Here is a 19517-nt window from a genome sequence, read left to right on the forward strand (position 1 = left end):
TCCAACTCGTCAGCGTTAAAGACGTTGTCATCTTTGAAGTCACTGGCGAAGTCCAGTAACTTTTTAATGAACTCTTCAACAGATTCACCACACAATATTTTCTAGGAGATCTCATGTCGCAGTTTAAATTTCTCAAGCCAATGACTTGATGCTTGGAAATCTGATCCCCGAGCTCCTTTGCGAACTGAGCATTAAACGGCCCTCATTTATTTGAATCAGCGTAACGTGGCTTCGTTAACTTTCTTCACTTTCTCCACTTTCTTCATCATAATCTCTCCAGGTACTCATCTTTATGTTTTTGGGTATTGCTTACTGTTGTCTTGCTGACACCAAAATGTTCCACTGACTATTTTTGGTTAGGTTTTCTAGAAAATGTAAAAGATCAACCTTCTCCTTTAGTGTCAGCTCTTTCAGTTCCTTCCTTTTTTCCATCTTGACTCAACTTGCAAAGAGATAAGACAAAAAAGTAAAACCTGGTTCTTTCTCATATGACTGCTTCATAATTGTACCTAAACATTGTTTGTTTACACTTTAAAACTGTTTTCTTTCTTTCATAATGGTTAGATCAATTGTAAATCTCAAGCTGTTGGCGCTTTGGTTTGATGGCTGCCGCAACATTTTGTTAAAATTAACATTAAAGATTTTATTATATTTAAATAAAATGAGTAAAATGGCTTGGATATGTCTATGTTCTGTGCGTATTTGTTTCATTTTATCATTGAGTATTTTTTTATTGATCCAGGAAAAAGAAAAAGGAAAAAAATTAAGACTTTATGCAATTTGTATTACGAAATGAATTCATAATTATCATTGTTAAACTGCTGAATCAAAGTCCAAAATATTGTATGCTTTGATTATTTTTTTGAAAAAAATTCATTGCTACCAATTACTTGCCCTTGGTGCAGACTGGACTCAACAGGTCAAATTATAGAGAGTAAATTAATACTGTGTGTCATCCTCCAGGTGGTCAAGATACAACTTACAGAGTTGGACTATATAGAGAGGTTGGTTTTCTATTATGCACATATAGTGTATGTCCAGTCTACGAAAATTAGATTAATTTAGGGAGATGGTCAACTATGGAAGTTTTACTGTATTATGTTTATTAGGGATGTGAAAATATAAAACATGAGACAGATAATATATTAACAGAAAATATCAGACATGAGAACAAAGACACTGTCATAATATGGAATATAATCTCATAGGAATATGAAAATATTACACTTAATTTAGTAAATGTTAGAAATGAATTATTTGGTTGCTCTCTATTTTTCTTGCAGCGTATGCAAATTTCTGCACTTGATTAAAGAAATAGATGTCAACATGGATATAATTAGTGCTAAAATGGACTGTACTATATCATGTCTGAATAAAAAATATGATATACTGTTTGCACTCTACCAGAAATTTACAAGGTAAAATATTCATTGTCTATTGCATTTTGAAATTTAGATTTCTTTAAAAAGGAGTCTTTGCTTAGCAATACTTAAATATATGTTATGAAATAACTTTATTTATAATTGCTGGTAAGAAAATTAGGACAAATGTTTTTAATATTATTGCTGTGATATTTAAAGCTTATTGTTTGAATCAGAACCAGGAATCACATGATTATTCCACTTGTACTATTAACAATTGTTTAAAAAAGGAAACTTACAGCTTAATCCTGAATTTTCTGACTTGTTAAGACCATCTAATGTATATTTGAAAAAGAAAATATTGTAAGGGCTATTAGTGAGTTCCAGGTTGTTTTTGGGATTAAAAATAAAATAAAATGAGTACTAAATTCTAAAAGACAAAACTGTTTAAATATAATTACCCAGATACCTTGACCCCCACAGTGAAGGAGTTCAGGGCAAAAATAACCCCAATGAATGGAATGGAATGGAATGGAATGGAATTTTTATTGGCCAAGGTGTGATTGGACATACAAGGAATTTGTCTTGGTGCATATGCTCTCAGTATACATAAAAGAAAAGAATTCTAAGGTACAACACTTAATGATAGTCATAGGGAACAAATAAGCAATTAGGAACCAATCAATATCAATATAAAATCGTAAGGATACAAACAACAAAGTTATAGTCATACAGTCATAAGTGGAAAGAGATGGGTGATGGGAACAATGAGAAGCTTAATAGTAGTGCAGATTTAGTAAATAGTTTGACAGTGTTGGGGAATTATTTGTTTAGCAGAGTGATGGCGCTTGGGAAGAAACTGTTCTTGTGTCTAGTTATTCTGGTGTGCAGTGCTCTATAGCATTGTTTTGAGGGTAGGAGTTGAAACAGTTTATGTCCAGGATGTGAGGGGTCTGTAAATACTTTCAGAGCCCTCTTTTTGACTCATGCGGTATAAAGGTCCTCAATGGAAGGCAGGTTGGTAGCAATTATTTTTTCTGCAGTTCTAATTATCCTCTGAAGTCTGTGTCTTTCTTGTTGGGTTGCAGAACCAAACCAGACAGTTATAGAGGTGCAGATGATAGACTCAAGAATTCCTCTGTAGAACTGAATCAGCAGTTCCTTGGGCAGTTTGAGCTTTCTGAGTTGGCACAGAAAGAACATTCTTTGTTGTCCTTTTTGGATGACGTTTTTTTTTTTTTTTACATTTATATCCCGCCCTTCTCCGAAGACTCAGGGCGGCTTACAGTGTATAAGGCAATAGTCTCATTCTATTTATATATTTACAAAGTCAACTTATTGCCCCCCCAACAATTGGGTCTTCCTAGGGCCGGGCTTGAACCTGCAGTAATTGCAGGCTACTGTGTTCTAATAACAGGCTCCTTACAGCCTGAGCTATTCCGGCCCTCAATAGGCCCTCCGGCCCTATTCCGTTTTTTGATGTTAGGTGTCCATTTTAGATCTTGCGATATAGTAGAACCTAGAAATTTGAAGGTCTCTACTGTTGATACTGTGTTGTCTAGTATAAAAGTTATAAAAGTTTAATTAATTAAATAAATGAATAAATAGTACTTTAAGAGGTGGAAGTATGGAAGGGTTTCTCCTAAAGTCTACCATTATTTTACGGTTTTGAGTGTGTTCAGTTCCAGTTTGTTTCAGTTGCACCATTTTTTAAAAAAAATTTGAATTTATATCCCACCTTTCTCCGAAGACTCAGGGCGGCTTACACTGTCTTAAGCAATAGTCTTCATCCATTTGTATATTATATACAAGGTCAACTTTATTGCCCCCAAAAATCTGGGTCTTCATTTTACCTACCTTATAAAGGATGGAAGGCTGAGTCAACCTTGGGCCTGGTGGGACTTGAACTTGCAGTAATTGCAAGCAGCTGTGTTAATAACAGACAGACTTAGTCTGCTGAGCCACCATGAGGCTAGTCGTTCAACCTCCCGTCTGTATGCGGATTCATCATTGTCTCGAATGAGACCAATCACTATTGTGTCATCTGCGAACTTCAGTAGTTTAACAGATGGATCATTAGAGCTGCAGTCATTGGTATACAGAGAGAAGTGGGGAGAGCACACAGCCTTGGGGGCCCTCTGTGCTAATTGTACAGGTATCTGATGTGATTCTGCTTAGCTTCACATGCTGCTTCCTTTTTGTTAGGAAGCTTATGATCCTTACAAGTGTGTTCAAGTACCTGTAGCTGGTTTAGCTTAGTTAGAAGAGTGTCTGGAATGATGGTATTGAATGCTGAACTAAAGTCTACAAAGAGGACCCTTGCGTAGGTCTTTGGAGATGCAAGATGTTGTAGGATGTAGTGCAGAGCCCATATTAACAGCATCATCTGTTGATCTCTTTGCTCGGTATGCAAATTGCAGGTATTTTGGTAGCTCTTTCCTTAAGTTTGCCTTGTTTAGATCTCCCAAAATAATGGCCAGTGAATCGGGGTATTTGGCTTCAGCCTCCAATGCTGACTTATATGTGGAATTTTGGAGTCTTACAAAAGCTACCTTACTTGAACAAGTAGAGACTTATTTTTTTAAGAAACTGACAACACATATCCGCTCCTGTGGTCAGAGCAGAAACAGATATCCATTCCATACATAGTCAATCAGTAATTAAAGTTTTCACATACTGTTAGGCTATAGGCTACCCAAATACAAGTAGTCCTCAATTTATGACCCCAGTTGAGCCCAAAATTTCTGTTGCTAAGTGGGACAGTTAGATAGAATAACTGTATTGTCACTTTGAATTAGTAATGTATACTAATTAGCATACATTAAATGAATTTTTGTTGCATACAGCTCTCAAAGGGTCACCACCTCCAATATACACTACATAAACATGACAAAATAAATAAATACAAAATTATGCATATACACCAGGGGTGAAATGCTCCCGGATTGGACCGGCTCGCGCGATCTGGTAGCGATGGCAGCTTCTGGTTCAGAGGACCGGTAGCAAAAATCCCTGGCCCCGCCCTCCCACCTCTGCTGAGCCGCACCATCTGCAGAGGTTTTTTTTTTTTTTTACTTTTAAAAGCCAGTTTTGCTTCAGCCAAAACATGCCTTTAAAAGTAAAAAAAAGCCTTTGAGGATACCGCCACTCAGCTGAGATCGGCAGAGACTTTAAACTTTAAAAAAAAAAGCCTTTGAGGATACCGCCACTCAGCTGAGATCGGCAGAGACTTTAAACTTTAAAAAAAAAAAAAAGTCTCCTCTGGAGATATCACTTGAGTTCCTCATCAGCAAAACCTTACTTGTACTCTTACTTGTAGAAAACATGTTTTCTACAAGTAAGAGTAGAGATTCTAAGGCACTTACCTGATTACTGATGAGCGCATGGCTCTTTTTCCAGCCCAAAAGCAGTTTCACTTTCAGCCAGACAGAATCAATCGCTTAGCAAATCTATTTCCTCGGTGATCAACTGGCTGGCTTTGCTGGCTGAGGAACTCTGGGATTTGAAGTCCACAAGAAAATAAAATAAAATAAAATAAAGCAATAAAATAAAATAAAATAATAAAATATTTGTGCAGCTTTCTGAAATTTGGTGGGGTTCTGTAGTGTTTCACTCTAACTACACAAACACACAAAATCTCACAAAGCTGTATGTGGCATTTTGTGTGTGTGCGTGTATCCGTTGTGTGTGTGTAAAGTGTGAAAGTTGGGTTTTGAGCTTTTTGTGGCTGTGTGAAGTGTGAAGTGCAGCTGCTTTTACATTGTGTGTGAGTCTGTGTTGTGTTGTGTGTGTGTCAAGTGTGAAAGTTGGTTTTTGGTACCTCTTATTGTTTTTTATACTTTGTTAATTATTTTTATTATTTATTGTTATTGGCCACGCCCACACAATCATCTGACCACCAAGCCACGCCCACCAATTAAGCCATGCCCACAGAACTGGTAGGGAAAATTTTTAGATTTCACCCCTGATATACCCACATATATTATATGACACAGAGAAACAACAAAGTCTAGTTCGGACGTATACATGTATATGATGAGAAAAACGAATCTTGCGAGTTTATCAGATGGATGGCATAAGGAACAAAGCTGTTACTGAATCTGGTTTGCTTGCTAGAAATACTTTGAAACATCCCTCCAGAGGAGAGCAACAGAAACATTCTGTTAAATGGGTCTCTAAAAATGCTTTGAGCTCTAAGCACATAGCACTTATCAGTAGTATCCTGAATAACAGGAAGTGAGCTTTCTGTAATCTTCTTGGCTGTCCATACTCTGTATGGACTTTCTATCTGAGGTGCACTGCTGCCACCAAACCAAATAGTTATGCAGTTTGTTAAAACTCTCTTAATCATGCCTCTGTAAAAAGTGGCCAGGAGAGAAGGAGAAAGATGTGCTCTCCTCATCCAATGCAGAAAATGCAGACGCTGGTTTGCACGCTTCATTAAGGATGATATGTGGAAAGACCAGTTTAGACTGCTAATTATCTGCACCCCCAGATACTTAATAGTGTTGACTACCTCTACAACTGCATCCTTGATACTGAGTGGAATAGGACCTCTTTCTAAAATCTAGTTGTGAGGAACCGAAAGCATCGCGGCGATACTGGCTGGGAAATAGTGAAGCTCTGACAAACTTCGTGAAAACCCAGCCATACAAACTGCTGTTGGTGGGGTCTTCGGATCAGAACCATCTTGGAGGGACAGGGAAGAAAGAGAGGTGCCTCAGAAGACCAAAAAGAACAGGCAAGTTCCTCGAAGGGTCGGAGACAGCTCTTTGATTCGGTGGCAGGGGCAGCAGCTGTTGAAACAACTGCTACAAGCTGGGTCAACTGGACTAAGAATTGTGCAGGAGCAGTAATTGAACGGAGTATTGTTACGGGGTGAGTGATTGGCCAACTCACAGATAAGAAGAAAAACTTTCTAAAGCTTAAAAGAGGTCCTAACCTGAAATAAGCAGCTAATTGGCACTTGAGAATTCAAAGCGAAGAAGAAAACAAAGAGGAACTTTAAAATCAAAGCTCTAAAAGGAAAACTTTCCACCTGGAATTAGACTTGAACTTGGAAGAAATTAAAAACAAAGAAAACTGAGGGAAGCATTCTTTAACAATAAAATGAATTAATTGAAGAAGAGAAAGTACTGTTTTTGTGGATCTACAATTGATATTTTGTTGCCTGGGGATTTGTGAATTGGAGAAAGTTATCTGCTGGTGGAAAAGAAACATTGTAATAAATGTACTCAGATCATTGTGGGAAGATTTTTAAGGAGTATTTGTTTAAACAGCTGGAGCACAATTTCAAAAAGAAGTGGAAAAAATAAAGTCTCAAACTGGAATGGCTTAAATGAATATTTGAATTGAACACTATTTGGAAAGAAAAAAGACATTATGTGGACTTGAATTTGAATTATACATAAACTAAAGTAATAATAAAATTTAAAAAAATCCTTTCTCTTTGAATTGACAACATAGAGAATTGGGAGCATGAGTATGAGGAACTAAGGGACATGTTTCAAAAGGTGCGAGAAACGTTTAAGGGAAATAAAGAAGCGGAGGACTGAGAAGCACGAACACAATGTTGGAAAGAAAATAATTGAAGATAAAAATATGGATGATTACACTGGGATTGACAGTGACAAAATAAAAATGGATAGGGGGGAATATCTCAAAAAAGAAGAGAAGAGAAGGAAAAGGGAAAAGATTGAGGGGAAGAATTAAGAGGGTAACAATCTTAAAAACTAGAGAAAGGATCCAGGATGGAAGATACAATAAATACCAAAAAGAAAAAGAAGGAAATAAGAGAATGGAAGAAAGGGAAGAAAATATTAAGAAATGGAATTTTGAAGAGACTAAAAGAAAATGGTTAAAAGGGGAAGAAAAAAGGATAGTAGAAAGGGAATTAAAGCATTAATATATTGATTTAAGGGAATGGTTTTAGTAGTAGAAATTGTTTGCAAGAAGTAAATTAGAAGAAAAATATAGATTATTGTAAAAGGGAATAATTAATTGAAATTAAGATACAAAATTGAAATATTAGTAGATGATGTAAGTAAGGATGAAATGAAGTGTATGCAAGAAGTGAAAAAGAAGAAATAGTGTTTAATGTAAAATAGATCAGCAGATGTAATGTGAAAGATAGAATGGTTTATATGTGAAAATAGTTGAAATTGAGACAAGGTTAAGAGAAAGCAGTGTTTTTATAATTGATATTTTGTTGCTTAGGGATTTATGGAATGGAGAGAGACATCTGCTGGTGGTAAAGAAGTGTGTTTTAAAGATTGAAAAAACAAAGGAATTAACTGAAATTAAGATACAAAATTGAAATGTCAGTAAATGATGTAAGTAAGGATGAAATGAAATATATGTAAGAAACAAAAAAGAAGTATATTGTTTAGTGTAAAATAGATCAGCAGATGCAATGTGAAAGATAGAATGGTCTATATGTAAAAATAATTGAAAGCGAGGTTATAAAGTTGAAATACTAGTAAAAGAGAAAAACAATAATTGATGTGGGAATAAGAAATTAGGAATTAAAGAAAATAAGAGGTGGAAGGTTAACTTAGATACAAGGTTTTAAGGTAAAAATGGAATGAGTTGAAATACATTGTTAATAATTAAAAAATATGATGGGAACTTTGAGAAATACATTCAATAAATGGATGAAAAATCGGGATTGCCTGGACACCATAGTGAAAAATACTGAATTGAAAATGAATACAGCAACAGAGAGAAAGAAGAAATAGTAGGAAGATGGAAGAAAGGAGAAGGAGAGAGAGGAATAGAAGAAAGTGAAGAGGGGAGGAAGAAAGGGAGGGGAGATAAGAGTAGGAGAGAAGGTTAGATAGGGAGGAAGAAAGGAGGAGGGGGAGAAAGGAAGAGGAAGTAAAGAAGGAGTAGGAGAGGAGGGAAGAAGAAAGTAGGAAGGATAAAAGAAGGAAGGGAGAGGAAAGAGAAGAGAAAGAGAAGAAAGATTGCTGTAAAACAAAAAAAGATGAAATGGAAGAAAAGCAACCCCGAATATGTTTAAATGTATTAGGATAAAGAATGAGTTATAAAAAAAAAATTAAAAGAGATTATGATTAAAAATGGAGAAATTAGAATTTGAGTGTGAAAGAAATTGTTTATATAAATAAGCATAGAAATATTAAGATACAATTAAAAAATATGGGAAAGAATATTTTGGCAGAAATTGTAACTAAGTAAAATGTATTTGGATATGACAAGTTGTATAAGATATGATATGGCCAATACTCTGTTCATAAAATATGTGGGTGTGTGTGAAGAAGAAAAAAATCAATAAAACTTGATTAAAAAAAATTAAATCTAGTTGTGAGTTTTGTCCCATTTTATTACCTTTCTTGTCACATTGTTAAGTGAATCAGCGCAATTGTTAAGCTAATAACCTGGTCCTTAAGTGAATCTGGCTTCCCATTGACTTTACTTCTCAGAAGGTTGCAAAAAGTGATCACATTATCCTGGGACACTGTAACCATCCTAAATACATGCCAGGTTCTCTGATAGTGAATGTTGGTTTTATTTTATTCTTTCTATAATATAATATTTTTTACTATGAGCTTTGTTATTTTATATTTTTTATCATTTAAATTTTAAATAAGTGGTTTAAACATATTTTAACCTGAACATACATTGATGGATGTAATATGAAATATGTTAGAGTTTTGCTTTTTTTTAGTTTGATAACAGCTAAGTGTTTACAACTTTTTTCTTACGCTCTGAGAACTGCCAGATCACCTCAAGAACATAGTCAGCAAGGGCCCTTCCTGTTGAATTGTGAATCCTGAGGTCTGCTTCCTAAATTTTTCAAAAATGATAAATACCGTATTTCTCAGAGTATAAGATGAACTTCCCCCCACAAAAGAGGCTGAACATTTGGGTACGTCTTATACTCCAAATGTAGCCCCACCCACCCGCTAGCCTCCACCCTTCGATCTCTGTGCATCCTCTTCCTTGCTGTAGAGATTGCCACTGACAGTGGCTTGTGTTTTTGGGCTCTGCGCTTCATGTTTTCAGCCTCCAAACACTCTGAGAACCCTTCAAGGCTGCAGGGGTTGCCAAAGCACAACCCCATGCATCACAGCCTGAAAATGTGATGCATTTGGAGACTGAAAATGCGATGCACTATCCGGAACAGCTCCTGCCATCTCTTACCCCTTCTGCGCTTCGCCTGCTTTAGTTAGTGGAGCTCCCTCTGACGATCAGCTGTCCTTTAGAATCTATTTTTCAACTCCAACCAGTGTGCGCACATTCAAAACCAGTGAACTAATGTGCTGAAGCTGACCAAACTAAGGATGCTAGCCAGATGAATACCTGGTAGCCAGAATTTTTTTTTCCTATTTTCCTCTCCAAAAACTAAGGTGCGTCTTATACTCTGAAAAATATGGTAATCTCGTTTTGCATCAGGCCAGTTTCACTAAAAATACTTTTGCTACTATAATCAGTTCTGATTATCCCCCACAGGAAAACCACCTTTAAGATACTATAAATATATTAAGGTGAAATTTCTAATTTTATAACCAGATGTGTTCATTTCTGTTGTTTTTAGGACTTGTGAAATTATCTGCATTGACAAGCCCAACGATCAGTAAGTTTGTTTTCATAGAATAAAAATGGCTAATATTATTATTATAAAACTTATTATTTCAAATATTCAGGTAGCGCAATCAGTAAGGACATACGGGTGAGCAGATAAGTATAGTGTTATTAGTTGATGTTTTCTTTAAATGACAAAGAATCTGATTTTAAATGTTACCTTTACAATTAGTGATGGACAGGTAAGAATAACTAAGAAATAATCTTACCATAGTTAAATATCTTGAAATAAATTCAGAAGATAAACTAAGAAGTATAGCTATTCATCCAGGCTGATGGTACAAGAAAGTGAAAACTATTGCTCCTATCTTGAATTTTTGTGAGTTCTTTTTTTGTGTGTGTGTCAACTTTTTTAAATTTATATATTAATATTTTGAATACAGTGTATTGTCTAGGCATATCATTTTACAAAAGACAAGAAAAAAAATAACCTATATACTGATAGTAATGATAATAATACAACATTTTTATGAGTTTTGATAAAGTTAATAGTAGGAGGGCAGTCATATTGTTTTACTTCCATTGATGTAGTGTAATGTTAACATTTTTCCTAAAAATGTAAACAATATATTCCTATTTAACTGTTTTATTTGGCTGAAGGGGTCTACGCAATGCAAACTATATTTACAATTATTTTAAAAGGTGAAATGTGAAAACTTATTGTGTTTTATTTGTAGAACTTGTGCTGAAATAAGTTCTTGCTTATTTATAAAACACTGCTGGATCATGTTTCTTTTGGCAAAAGGTATGGATGTTTAAATCATATTATTACATGCAATTTACTTCATTTCAAATTGTGTTTATAATTGAAATAATGGTTTGATTAATAAAGTATTTTGGAGAATTTGTTGGTTTAATATTGGTTCAAGACAATAAAAACAAGTAATCTATACAGTATATATAAAAGCAAAATACCACTCACACATCATCACAAAATCTCCAGAACCGTAAAGCCTACAAACTTGAAATTTGCCACGTATGTTCCTCTTGGCTTCTAGGTGCTCACTAAGAAAGGATTTTTCGAAATGACCATCAGAGCATTATAACACGCTCTGATGCTAAGGAGTTCTACTCCCCCTCCCCAACTGAAAAGAAATATGTTCCAAATGCAAAACACAAGCAGAGGAGAGGAGTTTTAGTTTCAGTTTTACTTTCACAGCAGCAAGCAGGGGATAGGATAGGGGAGGCTTCTGTGGGGCAAGCCTGAGGGAGAGAAGGGGAGAGGAGAGGCCGATCGTAACTACTCATTAATTTTCAAGCTGTAGTTTCGTAGTTTATTCAGCTAGTAGTTAATATTATTATTATTTTTTTTATTGAAAAAGTTTTTAAAAAAACAAAGACATTTTCGCCCCTTTTTTCCCCCCTCCCTCCCAGAAAACCCCCTCCCCCCTCCCTCTCCCCCCCCCCCGGCTTCCCGGGTCAATCACAAGGTATTGTTATACATAAACCAAACATAGAATAAAATTTTCCCTTCCAATCCAATTAGCCTCATCCAAAGCTTTTCATCTCCCAACCCCCTCCCCATTAAATAAAATAACTTTCTAATTATTCAAAGGCAATCTGATATTTCTTAATCCGCTAGTAGTTAATATTATTGAGTGGTATATTAGTATATTTAAAATCTATTTTTATTCTAAGGTCTCAAAGGATTGTGATAGTCTCCTCTCATATAATTTCTATAATAAAAATGTGTGGCAACAAGAAAACAACTTGCCATGTTCTGTCCCCCCAACCACAATAAATTAGAAACGCAAACTGACTAGATGTGCCAACAATTTATTCTTGCAAAGTCCTCTTATCTACCAGAGCGATTGCAGTCCGAGCTGGAACAATCCCAAAGTTCAGAAGGAAACGAAACAGAGTCCAGGAGCCAAAGTACAGCCAACCTTTTCAACAGTCAATTAATGTTCGTCACAAGAATTATAGGGAGCCCCTCCTGCTTTTATATCCTGTGGGGTGTGGCTCCGTGACTCAGCATTCTCTAGGCCTGCCCCACCCTTTCTTTTGATGTTGCCATCTCTCCTGTCTGCGATACCGGGGGTCCAGCCATGACTGATTGTCAGCAGCTGGGTCTTGAGGCATGGCCTGAGAGGGAGGAGATGCAGGAAACAGAGGCCTCGTCATCTCCTCCACCTGGCCTGCCTCTGGGACTTGGAGTGGAGCCAGAGAAGGAGGCTCCGCAGAGGGAAGCCCTGTTGGCTCTTCCCCCTTGCTCTCTGAGTCACTTTCTGCCAGGAGGCCAGGTTCGGGGGCGAAGACACAACATGCCCTGTGTCATTCAAGGAGTTTCATGATCTAGTGGAACTTGAACTTCAGTTTCTCTGTTCCAATCCAACATTTTAACCAAAGCATTATAGTAGCTCAGTATTCTGGTAGGACCAAGATAAGGTTTATCTTATCAATTTATGTAGCTGAGCAAAAGAAAGAGGAATATATTTAATATCTGTACCAGCTGAAATTCCGTATTCCTCTAATTATTTTTTTATTTATTTCTATCCCATATATTACTTTTACAAATAAGGCAGCAAACATATCCAGGCACACCATCCTCCTCCACAATAAGTCTCTGACGCGAGTTGGGCTGAGAGGGAGTGACTGGTCACTCAGTTGGCTTTCATAGCTAAGACAGAATTATAATTTAGGGTCTCCCATTTTCTAGCCCGGTGCCTTAACCACTAGACTGGGTGTCGGCAACCCGCAGCTCTGGAGCCATATGCAGCTCTTTCAGCCCTCTGCTGCAGCTCCCGACGCCACTGCTGCTGCTGCCACCTCCATGGCCTGCCCGCCATGCGCAGCACAGTGAAAGTTAGCACACTTCACAGTTGGGGAAACAGGGTCCCCTCTCCTCCTGAGCACATTACGATGTGGAGTCACAATGTGACCCTCCCCACTCGCCCCTGGCAACAGTTGCGGCGTTGGCCACAGCACAGCATGCAGTGGGCCAGTGTCTTGGGGTGGCCAGCAGGTCATGCATCTAACACTAACCAAGGCCGGAAGTAGCTGCCTGCTGTTTCCTGCAGCAGTCAGACTGCGAGGGAGGGAGAAACAGAGAGAGAGAGACAGACAGATTCGGCTTAATTCAGCTCCATCTGCTCCCCTCTCTCTGCCTTTGCCCAGTTTTGCAAGGATTCAGTGGATGCTACCTTGGTGATCGGGGTGGGTGGGTGTTGTCCCATAATTTGCCTGCCAAGCATCTTCAAGGGCACCCAGGGACTATATTTTCTGGCCACTTTGGACCGAGTTGCAGGATACGTATGTGTGCCTGTGTGAGTGTGCTGCTGCTTGGGATGATGCTTCTCTGAAGTGCGTGTGGCGATCTAAGGTGGCAGCCTAGTGGCGCTGTGATGTAACTGCCTGACAGTCATTCTTTTTGTAACACGAGGCTTATTTTTGTATCTTTCTAGAGACAGAGAGAATGTGGCCGAATTTCCTTACAGTTATTATTATTTATTATTTATTATATTTGTATACCGCCCTTCTCCTGAAGGACTCAGGGCGGTTCACAGCCAATAAAAAACACAATACATAGAATACAAATTAAAAACTATATAAAAAACTGATTCAATAACGGCCTAAAAATTTAGATACAATTTAAAACCCCATTTAAAACCCCCAATTAAAACCCATAAATTTAAAAAACTAACCCAGTCCTGCGCAGATGAATAAATGCGTTTTAAGCTCGCGGCGAAAGGTTCGGAGGTCCGGAAGTTGACGGAGTCCCGGGGGGAGTTCGTTCCAGAGGGTGGGAGCCCCCACAGAGAAGGCCCTTCCCCTGGGCGTCGCCAGACGACACTGTCGCGCCGACGGCACCCTGAGGAGTCCCTCTCTGTGAGAGCGCACGGGTCGGTTATTTCCTTGGTGTGTGGGTTGGAAAGTGGTGGTGGGGAATAAGGGAGAGGGAGTGGGGAGAGAATAGCTTTGATTAAAATTTTAAAGAAAAAGTCTTGATTTCTAAAGATTTATATTCAGCATAAATATTTTTATTTAATATTTCAGGAAAAATACTGCAGATGGAAGATGATTTGGTTATATCTTTCCAGCTTCTGCTGTGTGTTTTTGATTATTGTAGCAGACAGTTACCCCCTGCACTACTTAAAGAACCATATAGTAAGGATTTAATATGTTTCATTAACAAATATAATAATGATGACTATATTAAAATAATTATAACAGTTCAAAAGATGTATCCTTCCTTATACATTTCATAGCTGTATTTTCATTCAACTATCACTTTCTTCTACTTCTAACCCATTTGTGTCAGGCACAAAAGATCAGATCCACACATGGTCCAATTAAACTGATTTATTGCTAGTCATGTCTATGCACAGGAATATTCTCAACTAACAGCATCTGCTGGGAGTAAGATAAGATCAGCTGAATTCAAGGGGGTTGACTTAGTCTGCTTGTGTCTACTTAGAAATTCTAGGCTGTGTGATCTCTTTTAATTCAATTCCCAGGTTCTGACACTCCTTGCCTATTTAATTGCAATATAACACTTTTTCATATAATGATCTAAATGAGCATGCACAAATAGAAATTTTTAAATTTGAATCATGCTTGGGAAATTCTGAAAATTAATAAATTATTGCATGTGCATTATTTTATTTTAGCCCATGCAAGTATATGAACTGGCTTAGAATTATATTTTTATCATGTTGGACAAAAAGGTATTTGTCCATTTCTTTTACATCTCTTTATAATTCTAATGGTGATTATCAAAACTGGAAAAACAACTGGAAAGACATTACCAAATCTAAAGAGAATGCACATTCCTATATTTATTTTTTTCCAGAACTAAAACTGAAACAAATGTCTTGTATTCACATTACAGAATGGAAGATATACTTGTATTTTGTAAACTAGTCTTAAAAATGCTGGAATATCATGTTTTGATTTATATAGGGATGGCCAATCAAAGATTTTAGTATTGGTCTGAAGTTGCTACTGTATCTGAATATTAAAGTATGGTAGATACAGCTGATGGAAATTCAAAAGTCAATATTCAGAAAGCCACAAATATCTCACTTATTAATATATCTCTAAAAACATTTATTTTTATTTATAGCTAATCCTCGATTAACAGCCATTTGCTTAGTGACCATTTGAAGTTACAACGGCACTGAATAAAGTGACTTATGAACGCATTTCACACTTAAGACCATTGCAGCATCCCCATTGTCATGTGAACAAAATTGGGATGCTTGGCACCAGTTCATATTTACAACCAAGGAAGGTTGTAAAATGGCGGAAAACTTACTTAACAACTGTCTTACTCAGCAATAGAAATTTTGGGCTCAGTTGTGGTTGTTAATTAAGTAGTACCTGATTAACATTAAATTTATTTATCCTGATTATTAATTAAATTTATTTATCCTGATTATTAATTAAATTTACACCCTTTGCCCTCTGCCTCCCAGCAATTTACCTTCTTGCAGCAAGCAGCAAGAAGAAATAGCCCATTTCAGCTTCAGCACAGCCTAATTAGCACAAGTTGATTGTCCCCGACTCTCAGCTGTTTCAGGCTGGCACGGGCCTCTTCTGCTTGCTGCAAGGAGATAAACTGCTGGGAGCAGATTTTTTTTTGCTTGTGCTAATCAAGCTATGCTGAAAACGAAAATGAAAGTAAAGCAGGCTATTTACTGTTTGCGGCAAAATTTCTGGGACGCAGAGACAGATTTCTTTTTCTTGTTTTCCTCACCAAAAAAGGTACGTGTGTCTTATAGTCCGGAGTCTCTTATACTCTGAAAAATACGGTAGTTCAGGTTCCCAGTATAAATTTCAGTGCTACAGCATTTCTCATACATGGCCTTCTAACCTCTATTTAAACATGTGCACATCTCCTAAGGAAGTTTGTTTCCATTCCAATCTCCTAAAGAGATTCATTTTGAAAAGAAACTGGCTGGGTTCACAGTCAAAATAAACAGACTCCTTTATGGCTTGTCATGATGCATTAATGCAGTCTATAAAGTGAACTGCATCAGTCCTGAGATGAGAGAGAAGAAAATCATCTTAGCTGTCTCCTTTGTTGGTCAATAAAACAATATATACCACACAAATTATCCTTCTATCCTCTCTCACATCTCTTATTACCTTGTGGATAAATGAAATGAAGATGAGTGTCATCTATTCCATCGCTAGAATTAATGAAAAAGTCTGACCTGGCCTTGGGTTTAGGTATTGTGAACTCTTATGGGCTTATCCTTCAGCCTCAGAAATCCATGCCAACATGTTCCTACCATCTCCAAGGGCATTCATCTGCTCCTGACCTTGAGTATTTTGATTTGGCTATCTTTATCAATCTAAAAATTATTATGATTATGTAAATATTGCCATGGTGGCACCGTGGTTAGAATGCAGTACCATAGACTATTTCTGCTGACTGCCAGCTGACTGCAATTTGGCAGTTCAAATATTACTCAAGGTTGACTCAGCCTTCCATTCTTCCAAGGTGGGTAAAATGAGGACCCAAAGTGTTGGGGGCAATAGGCTCTGTAAACCACTTAGAGACGACTTTAAAGCACTGTAAAGCGGTGTATAAGTCTAAGTGCTATTGGTATTGCTATTCCTTGTGACATAAATTCATGGTTTCTTGTGCTATCTTCTGAGGCATCTCTTGATCACTCTGATTGCCCTTCAGACACTTGGCCATTTTGTCATCTCCCGTCCAGGCTAAACATATCCTTTTCCTCCAACTGCTCCTCATAGGCTTTTTCTTCCAAGCTCCTTATAATTTTGGACACTCCAATTCGTCATTTGCCTGAAGCTGATGGCAATATTATAGGTGTGACTTAATGCAATCTAAAATTGGGGAATGGGGAAAAAAGAGAAGAAGAATTGCTAATGGGAATAGGAGTGCAACAATATATATTTTATAATGAAATACTTGGATCATATTGGAAGAAATGGACAAGGAGATTCTCTTCACAGATTGTGCCTCATCCCTTTGAGAAGATGCTGTGAATAATGTGGGAACTATTTGGAGTAGTGTGAAAAAGTAGAAGGAAGCTTTATAGAGGAAAAGAAGCAACTGGGAAAAATTGCTTCTTTGCCCTTTTCCTCCAAAGAGAAAATACTATCCGATATCTCTACAAACTAAAGGATTCACTCTATTCCTAGAGAGATGTGGACTAAACCAATAGGCTTTTTCAGTTTGATACGAGAATTAAGACCTTAAGTCAAAGTTTGTTAAGTTTTGAGGAAGGTATCTCACACAGAAAGAGAAAGGACAGATGACTTGAAATGCATTCATGAACTGAATTATATTTTATTTATGGATTTATTGGTTTTATACTTACTTTCCTTCAGAAGCTTAAGATGGTATACTCCCTCTTCACATTTTTCCCACAGCAACAACCCTATCATGAAGGCTGAGCTAAGAGTGACCAGCCCGTTCAATAGGCTCATGTAGTTGAAAATGGACTAGATTTTCTTAGTGTGTGCCCAAAACTCAATGATCTATATACCACACACTATCTCACATGTAACAGTTCTTTTGGGAAGCACTCAGCCTGGCAAGGAGGAGGGCTTAAGCTTGTGTGGATCTACCTGTTTGTGCCTGACGATTTCTGATCTAGTAAACAAATGCTTTTTTGTATACTTGAAAGCACTTTTTAAATTTTGTTCATTGCTTTGAAGTAATCCTTTACAATAATCAAATGACTGGCTTCTTTCTATAGAATCTGTAATTGCAGTATCGTCTCGAACAAGTAGACAAGGTCAGAATAAAAGTGCAAGAACATCAAAAATTGATACAGACATAAAGGTTATTGAAGAGCTCTGTAAAGAGTATGAATGTAATTTGGATGAGGTAAGAGTAGAATTTTTATAATTTTGTATTTTTAATACAAAATATTTTTAATTTTTAATTTATCAACTTTTACTGAAAGAAATACAAAAAAATGAAAATAAGAAACATACAAATAGTCCTACAACCATTTGGTTGGCGACCACTCCAAGTTAGAGTGGCACTAAATGAATGGGGGCTATGCCTGGTCCACCTGTCCCAGAACTCTCACAATCTGGTTGTTCTTCATTTGGTTGTTCTTCCCCACCCACCCATACATCTTTCCCCAGTTTCTCTGGGCTCTTGCTAATCAGCCACTCGTGCACCCTCCCTCACCTGCACCACACACCCATGTACCCTTCCCAGTTTACATGGTGTCTTTTGCATATACCCTCCCTGGCCCACCTCCTGTGCACTTTTCCTAACCTATGCCTCTCCAGTCCTCCCTCATATTTTTTTACCATGGTAAAAATGGTCTTAAAGTTGGATCCAATGACTCGATGAATAGTTTTACAATGGCATTGCTTCACAATCAAAGTTCTGGTCTCATTTGTTATAAGTCAAACAGTACTTGTAGAATGTTTTGCCTTTTATGTAATGTCATCTAAACTAATAACGTTTCATGATTAATTTATGTATTAACAAGCACCCAAATGCTAATCCTAAATAAAAATAAATCTCTTAGAATTTCACTAGCTAAATTGAAAATACTTTATGATAATTATAATTGACTTTATATTTTATCAGCTATGGAATATGAATGGAAATTCAGCAGAATTTCAGCAGAATGTCTTTGTAGGCTCTCTTGGAAAATTTCTTCTTATATCCCATTAAGATCCTGGAAATTGCTGGGGTCCACATAGTAGAAAGGGTATTCATTTATGAATGTTTAAGTTGAAAACATGTTTTGGCCCTGTTGGTTATATTTTAATGAATAATTAACTTTATGAAGGTTGCAAATATTCAACTGTTTTGGAAAAGTTCTGAAATATTTTTTCCCAGCCTATAATCTCATTATACATTTTTTTCAAATTCCATGATTTTGAAATGTATTTATATATTTATTTACATCCCACCTTTATTTTTATTTTTGTTTACAAATAGCTCAAGTCAGCAAACATATCCAACACATCTTTGTCCTCCTATTTTACCCACAACAGCAATGCTGTGAGGTGAGTTGGGCTGACTAGCCCAAGGTCACCCAGCTGGCTTTCATGGCTAAAGCAAGACATGAACTCATGGTCTCTTGCTTTCTAGCCTGGTGCCTTAACTGCTAGCCTAAACTGGCTCTCTGGAGTTAATTAGTTAGCTGGTATTTTCTAGGACATGTCCTGTTCCTCTTACTTATTGCATATGGAAACAATATTGGATATGTTTCCAATATTTAACACTCCTTTTCTCTCTACTGGATGCTCACAGTATTCACATCTTCTTTAGAAGGATTATATTTGCTTAGTAAACTGACTTTTCACATTGCTTAAATAAATTGTATTTGTCAACAGTAATTTTTTCCTGTCATAACCAATTCAGTATTTGCACAATTTTGATATTTCAGTCAGTGGTTGCAGAAGTGATAAAGGCAACTGGCTGCCAGGGCTAGCCTACTATTTTCATTATAGGTAGTCCTTGACTTAACTGGTCGCTTAACACTGTTCAAAGTTACAACAGACTAAAAAAAAATTACAACTCATCTTTGAAGTTACAATTGTTGCAAAACTCCCATGGTTACATGATCACATTTTAGACATTTGGCAACCCTGCTCACATTC

At 36.9% G+C, this 19517-nt stretch overlaps 1 protein-coding gene across 5 annotated transcripts in view; it reads left to right on the forward strand.

The window, feature by feature from the left end:
• RB1 (RB transcriptional corepressor 1) overlaps window positions 1-19517 on the forward strand; it is a 74548-nt gene that overhangs the window by 19997 nt on the left and 35034 nt on the right. For all 5 annotated transcript variants that reach the window (XR_009155162.1, XR_009155163.1, XM_058183865.1 and 2 more), the window contains exons 4-8: window positions 1284-1418; window positions 9919-9957; window positions 10643-10710; window positions 13962-14072; window positions 17642-17772. Coding sequence is in view for 3 of the 5 variants with exons in the window: in XM_058183865.1 (XP_058039848.1) it covers window positions 1284-1418; window positions 9919-9957; window positions 10643-10710; window positions 13962-14072; window positions 17642-17772 (484 nt within the window). In the remaining 2 variants the exon portion in view is untranslated. The remainder of the gene's footprint in view (window positions 1-1283; window positions 1419-9918; window positions 9958-10642; window positions 10711-13961; window positions 14073-17641; window positions 17773-19517) is intronic.

This window comes from Ahaetulla prasina, chromosome 1 (genome assembly GCF_028640845.1).
Source record: "Ahaetulla prasina isolate Xishuangbanna chromosome 1, ASM2864084v1, whole genome shotgun sequence".
NCBI lineage: Eukaryota > Metazoa > Chordata > Lepidosauria > Squamata > Colubridae > Ahaetulla > Ahaetulla prasina.